The sequence below is a fragment of the Balaenoptera ricei genome, chromosome 7 (genome assembly GCF_028023285.1).
Source record: "Balaenoptera ricei isolate mBalRic1 chromosome 7, mBalRic1.hap2, whole genome shotgun sequence".
Taxonomy (NCBI): domain Eukaryota; kingdom Metazoa; phylum Chordata; class Mammalia; order Artiodactyla; family Balaenopteridae; genus Balaenoptera; species Balaenoptera ricei.
This window is the reverse complement of record NC_082645.1, coordinates 63,130,651-63,138,171: the sequence shown is the minus strand read 5'-3', so window position 1 is coordinate 63,138,171 and position 7,521 is coordinate 63,130,651. Positions and strand designations below refer to the sequence as shown.

Genomic DNA, 7,521 nt, shown 5'->3' with positions numbered 1-7,521 from the left:
CCTCTTACCTAAACCTCACCTCTCCCTTTCTTTCTTCTGGTTGCCTAATTCCTGTCCATACCTCAAAGCTTCATTCCTCATGAAGACTTCATCTATCTCATCAGCTGGAAATAATCTTTCTCTCTTCTGAACTCCCACGATATTTTATCTGTACACCTCTTGTGGCCCTGTCATTGTCTCATTTATGACTCTTATCCCCAGGGGCTGCAAATTTTTAAAGATCTGGATACATGTTTTATACATTGTTGACTCCTTTGCCAGAATCTAGCATAATGCCTGGTATATCACAAGTACTCAGTAAATACTTGTTGATTGGATGAAGGATGGATGGATAAATTCCAATCAGTACATTGTCTTAAATGTTTAATACAAGTCCTATTTTACAATAGTATACAAAGGAGCTTTGTGAAAAATCCATCACAGGGGTAGACAAGGTTTGAGCCCAGACTGTGTTTTTAATCATGGAAATACACTTCCCTCTTTTTCAGCTCTGTTATTCAATTAGAGATTGTGTAATTCTCACCCAGAGTTCATAGCTATTTTGCTGATTTATAACTCACAATGTAATCAACTTGAATAAGTCATCTTATTGTGGACACCCACATTCACCTGAAAAACCATGGCCGTGTCAAGGATATTTGATTTGTAGCCGAATCTTCTTATACCCTATTGAAAACGAAATCTGGCAGAAATCCAACTGCTCAAGTCAAATAGACTTTTAGCTACACTGTGCATTAGTTATGCCTGGTGACCTCAGAAAAATACACACAAATGGAAATGCTGGCTTAAAGTACTATAACATGATTATAGTTCAGAACAAAAACTTTTACTTGAGAGGAGCCATAATTGCTGTACTTTTTATCTGGTGTGTATTGGAAAACGTATTTGATTTTAAACCCATAAAAAAATTTCCAAAAGCTCTGCTATACTATTTACCAGGAAATAAGTATTCTTTTAAACGTGTTTTCAAAACAAATTAAAAACAGACCTCTTTTACCCTTTCTTTTTTCCTGATCACTTGAAACCAGTGGTCATTTTGATCTGTCAAAATAAATTCTACCACAAAATTTAAAAAATAGGACCAGTGGCTTTCAGAAGGTTCTAACCTAGGGTTCATAGTAATATCTATGGTCCCATCACCTACTGAACTAAAATTTCCTCTTCAAGCTGAGCAATTAACAAGAAATCCATTACCCTAAGACAGGGATAGAAAACCTTTTCATTCTGCTTTTGAATTTCAATTTCCTCTCTCTTCATACCTCTACACACACACACACACACACACACACACACAAACACACACACATGGCCCTTCTACAACGTTGGAAGTGATATAATGAAGACTGAGCAAACACTGTTGTGTAATGTGCAATTCTTCAGTAACATGCAGTTCCAAATTGGTGCCCAACCAGCCAATAGCCACCTCCCCTTTTAGCACGATTTTGGTGGGATTATCTTCTGCTACTATAAGAAACACTATGGAGGGGAACTGAAAAAGTTTTCAATTCTTAAGGATCCTTATGTATTTTCCAAATTTTACTTCATTTCTAAGATCCAAAATTACTCTTATGGATAAAATTTAGACACCCTCTGGTGGTCAGTAGAACACAATTAACTCTCGTAAACATTAATTTGAATTATAAGCTTGAAGGCCAATTTTACAGCTTATGACATAAATATTCTTTTTTCTCCCTAAACAGCTTCATGGTCTAAATCCTTAGATTCAGAGTAAATGCTGCCTCTGTTACAAAGCAAATGGCCTTGCCCAGTGAAAGTGCTATTTATGAATCATGAAATTCCATGCAAACATCAGGTAAGCCTCAGATAAAAGGGGGGGGGGGATTCGTCCAGATTAAATGTTTAAGGAAAACAGTATTAAAAACAGACCAAATCTACTCTAAATGAATCCACACTATGGAATTAAATACTTCAACTGGTAACATAAACATAGGAGAGAATGTCACATATTGTGAATATTTTATTTTTTATTTTTGAAATTTTTTGGCCGTGGCTCACTGCATGCAGGGTCTTAGTTCCCTGACCAGGGATGGAACCTGTACCCCCAGTAGTGGAAGCTTGGAGTCTTAACCACCAGATTGCCAGGTTAGTCCCTATAGTGAATATTTTAAATAAATAATTTAAACCTTAATCAGTATAACTGAGGAGGAATAGAAGAATTTTCTATCACAGCAGAAATACACTCTGATTTTTTCAACAGCAAACCTTCTGCACTATTTTGGGAACTGTGCTAATAGCACTGGTATTCCTAGTGCTTAAAGCTGTGTTGACATGATAAAGTGCTATAATTTTAACTTGTTATTGTGAGGCAGAAACTGCCTCATTAATTTCTGTTTCATTCAAAACCGAGGAACAAATCAATGTTTACCAATGGGAATGAAGCTAAATGAGTAACAAAAAGAAAACCCAAAACACTTGTGATAAGTCATTAGTTTAAAATGTAGAAAAAAATTTTCAAGGGTTGTCTAAGTTCTGTTTAGTCAACAAAACTTAAATAAAAATGAGAAACCGTTTTTAGTAGATTTGAAATGGATTGTTTGGTGCATCTTTTTAATTTTAATCTTGTTAAACCTGAAAAAAAGGTTGCTCTCTATACAATAAATATAACATCAGTATAACATACTGCAGATGAAATCACAGTATCAGTGTTTTAATAAAATATAACTTCTTAGTCATACTAGGTATTTATGAAACTGTAACATAAGATGCTTAAATTCACTAGATATACCAACACTGAAATATATTGAATATTCAAATAAAAAAGCCTCCTTCTGTTTTATCCATAATCCAGTTGATTTATATATTTTTAAAATGTCATAGAATGACAGCCAAACCTAAAAGGAACATTAGAGATAACTTAGTCCCATTCCTTTATTTTACAAATGAGGAAGACAAGAACCAGAAAGAGTATAACATAGGTCTGAAAATTGAACAACTATTTAGCAACAGAGCAAACAAATCTGGCCCTTCTAGGTGCTTACATTTTAAGCACAAAATTAAATCTTTGAATGAAAACATAAATGTTTTGAAAAGTCAATTCATTTTTTGCCCTGTTAATAAACAGTCTAAGGCACCACCCATAATAATCACCCCCAAGTGGTTAACACCCTTCCTTACATTGAATCTGTAGCAGAAAGCCTACTCCTTAATTTCCAGCTAAGTGAGAAAAGAAACACACTCTATTCCTCATTGGATAATACAATATTATAAAAATGAATACTATTTTCAAGACATAGCACTTTGATCAAGTATAGAAAGCATTTTGTTAGAGGATAAAACCATTAGGAAGTCAATTGAAAGAAAGACTTGTGGAAAGCTAGATGCTTAAAAAGGGAAACACGGCAACATTCAGCTGTATTGTTTTAAATAGTACAGTATCCTAAAAACATCTTGGGGTGTATGTGTATGTGTGTGTGTGTGTGTGTGTGTGTGTGTGTGTGTGTTGGGTGTGGGGGTGATAAGACTTGTATGGAAAAGAGGAAGGGGAGGAGAAGATGGTCCCCACCTGAGCACAAGCTGAGACTGTCACCAGGATTCAGCTGTGATCAGCCGTAACTAGTGAGTGCAAAGGTGGTCCAGCCAAAGCTTGGCTGTACAACGGGAGGCCAAGTCTGAGCACAGGACTGTTAATTTCCCTCTGACTCACCCCTAGGATATCTCTCCAAAGCATAGAGAGAATTACCAACAAGCTGAGCTGTAGCATCAAAACCTTGATGCTCTGTTACCTCTCAAAGAGAGCTTAACAAAGAGGGAGAAAAGCGCCTCTTAGCCTGATTGGGCACATAGTTGGGAGTTGAAGAGCACATGAAGAAAGATTCTTTTGGACAAAATTCAACTTCCCAAACTACACGAAGACCCAAACATGTAAAATGGTTGAGGAAACACCCCCTGCCCTTGCAACTCTGCTTCTAATACTAAACAGATTTTTCTTTTTAAATTCAAACCATGTACCCTGTAAATAGGTGGGGGGTGGAGAGTGGGAGAGGTGGTCAGGGAGAACACCAGATGCCTAAGATTTTCCTATTAGTTCTGCTACTATATGTAAATGTAAAAGCTACTAAATGTGTGCACATTTGGGAAACTCTTTTGACCACTGCACCCTCAGATTCCTTATCTGTATATTGGGGGGTTTGGTCCCTTTCTGTTCAAAATTCCATGCTTCTATATGAAAGGGGAATTTTAAAAAAATTTAATTATAAAGGCAAAAACTTTCCTAGATTAAAAAGGATATCTGGAGGCTAACCTAAGGTCCCTGAATAGTCTATAATGCCCCTGAAATTGTGCGAAAAAATTTTGGTGACTGTATGTATACACATAAACATTTTTCTAGGAAGAGAGACAGTATTTTCATTGACCCTCAAAGGGAAATTAGGTACCCAAAAGTTTGGGGACCTCTGATTGAGAGAGTAAATGGTGTTTTTAGTTTTTGCTTTATCTAGTTGTGAGCAGATCAGCAGAAATCTTTACACAGTTCTGAAGTCTGTCCACAAAGCCTTCTTGAGTGTCTCATTTATCTTCATGAGCTGTGTGTTTGTAATTTTTCACGAGCAGAAAGCCTGTTCAAAATCGAGTCCTTTTCATTAAAGATTTAAAATTCTGGGGATTTCAAGATTTATTCTGGTATTAGTGGCTAAAGGAGAGCCATTTTACTACATCAGAAAATTTCAAACATATAGCATCTTAAATATTTGCCCACTGATGTTGAATTATTCTACTATTTCTTTTTTTCTTGAGGTAACTGATGTGAAACAAAAGGCTGGCTCCTCCTTCCAACCTGCTTTTCTTTTTCTTCTGATCTTTGAGTCTGCTGTGAAAGGATGATGAATTAACTGTGGTTCTATTTGAAGTAGTAATTTTCATTTTTATAACGATTTTGACCCTCAAGATAAATTAAATAGAAGATATTGATATAATATTCTTAAAAGAATTAGTTGAAAAGTAGAGAGAAGAGGAAAATGACATTAGGGAACCTGAGGAACTGAAAGAGGAAAGATGCAGCCAGGAAGAAATGAGAACCAAAGAGAAAATCTACATGATTAGATGCTAAAATAGTATCAAATCCCTAAGCAGAGAAACAAGAAAAAAGGAGGGTTAAATACAAAAACAAAACAAAAAACCCCAGGAAACAATCATAGCAACTAGGGAATACTGAATTTTTGAATACATTAAATGAAAACGACAAAAACCATCATAACTGAGCTTTTCAGTAACATCTTTTGGCTGATAATCTCAAGGCGTTATATGGCTTCTCGTTAATTAAGGCAAGGACAGAGGCGATCAGAGAACATCACAGAAAGAGGGATGTTGCCAGTGATTATCAGATAAATGCAAAAAGCTCAGGGGAACAATCTTTTGTGGTAAAGAAGTGCCAATCGGCGAGAAATGTTGATTTTTTTCCTGAGGCAATATCAAAGAGGTGTAAAGTAAAAAGAAGAAAATTAGGTTTAAGCACTTATAACAAATGATTTTAGGTATTCCCAGATGCTTTTTAACCGACGACAATCTGACCAGAACTACTCTTAGTGACTCCTAAGTCCAAATGGAGAGGAAAGCAACATTCAGTGCTTCTGTTCGACTCTAGGCTCCCTTCCCGGTGTCCTATAGCTTCACGTCAAGGGCTCCAGACTCTCGGTTAACCCCGGAGGCGCCGGGCGAGAGATATATCCTCAAACGAACCCGATCCCCAGATGACCCTGGCTGGGTCCTTGTGTTCACGGAGCATCCTCCAGTGACTCTTCTTTCGAGTAACAGCTTCTCTCTGCGTCTCCACAAATCCCATTCAAGAAAAAACCGGGGATTTCAGCTGAAACGCACACTGCCCCGCCCCTCCCTGGCTCCAGGAGGCCGCCTCCCGGGCGGCCCAGGCGGCTCCCAGCGGCCCGGGGCAGGAGGGGCGCGCGCCCCCGGCGCCCGCGCGCGCTCGTTGCCATGGGAACGCACAGGGCTACGCCGCCCTAGGGGGAGACGGGAGGAGGCGCGGCGGCAGATCCAGTGGGAGACGCTATCGCAAGATGGCGTCTGCGAGGCCGCGGGATGCAGAGTGAGCGCGCCCCGCCGGGGGCTCTGCGAGACTGCTCCTCTCCCCGCCGCCGCCGCCGCCGCCGCCGCCGCCGCCGCCGCCACTGCGGCGCCGCCTCTCCTCCTGCCATTGCGCCGCGGCCAAGCCTCCCCGCCTCGCAGGTACCGGCGCCCGCGCGCGCTCCGCGTAGTGCACAAATGGCAGCGACAAGTGCCGGCTCGCCGAGGGCTAGCGGGTCCCCCCTTGTCCGGGTGCGCCTGACAATAACGCGTAAATAACTTTTTCTTGCAGCGGTGCCCTGCCTCCCGGCCTGCAGCCTCCTCGCGCGCCCGCGCCCCCACCACGCCCCTCCGACTCCCCGCTCGCTCCGAGGTGTGAGCGCATCGGGCCGATGCGGTGATCTCCGGCCGGCCTGGAAGGAGCGCGTGGACCGGCGGGCGGCGGCGAGCGGTTGGCAAGCGCCTTTACAATGGCCCTGACCCTGTTTGGTAAGTGCAGCCCTTTGGCCGCGCCGCCGCAGGTGGGCCGCGCCGCGGGGCTCGGGGCCGGGGGCCGGGGCGCCTGGGGAGGGGACGCCGCAGGCGGTGTCGGGCGCGGGCCGGGGCCGCGGACTTGGGCCGCTCGGGGCCCCGGGCTCGCTCCCTCGCGCCTCTCCCATTGTTTCCTCTCCAGGCAGGGCCGATGGGCGTGTGCTCCCCTTGCCAATTCTGGGCAGGGAGGCTCTGAGGTCCTGGGTGTTTTGTAAACGGAGGATTCTCGAAGATGTCAACTTGGGAGCGAAGTTAGCTGGTTGTTTCCAAACCTATGTTTCTCAAGTCGGTAAATAAAGGTCCTGGAAAGTTTATTCATTTTGAACAAGATGTCTGTGCATCCCAACCTCCCTGGAATTGTCAGATGCCTGTGTTGATTCCTGTTGGATTTGGGGGTAATTTTTTGGACTCGGTATATTCCTTTGGAAACAAGAATGAGTGGTGAATTTATTTTAATATTTGCTAAAATTGAAAATGTTGCTCTAACAAATAGAGTAGACAGAAGAAAGTTGGTACTGAAGGTAAGTAGTCTCAGGTGAATATCTTTGAGTATTTTACAAAAGTGTTATTTCTGTGGTGTAATTACTGTAACATTATTTCAGTGGTTAAGACTTAAAGGTTTTTTTGTTTTGTTTTGTTTTTCCCCAGAGTCTGTAATGACAATGGGTTGGAAAGAAGGACTGAAAAAATACTTTATTTTCTTTTACAGAAACAGACTGTGGTACTTACGTACCTTGCTTTAAGAAAACTCAATATGTGAAAATTTAGATGGTCAAAGTATTCAGTTTTTCAAAGGAGGAAAGTCCAGTGATACATACCTGATAGCTACAAGGACAGTCTTAGTGAGTTACTCACAATATCAAGTTTCCAGTTACATTTTAATAATGTCATTTGATCAAGCACGTTACAGGCATCACATACCACAATGCTTTTTGATGTAAATACTTCAGAGTG

General features: G+C 41.4%; 1 protein-coding gene across 2 annotated transcripts in view; it reads left to right on the top strand.

The window, feature by feature from the left end:
- The first annotated feature begins 5,967 nt into the window (after window positions 1-5,967).
- Window positions 5,968-7,521, top strand: part of CHN1 (chimerin 1) — a 202,800-nt gene continuing 201,246 nt past the window's right edge. The window contains exons 1-2 of one of the 2 annotated variants that reach the window (XM_059928131.1): window positions 5,968-6,198; window positions 6,329-6,525. In XM_059928131.1, the coding sequence (XP_059784114.1) occupies window positions 6,507-6,525 (19 nt within the window). In that variant the 5' untranslated portion in view covers window positions 5,968-6,198; window positions 6,329-6,506. The remainder of the gene's footprint in view (window positions 6,199-6,328; window positions 6,526-7,521) is intronic. The other variant, XM_059928133.1, reaches the window with a different exon arrangement.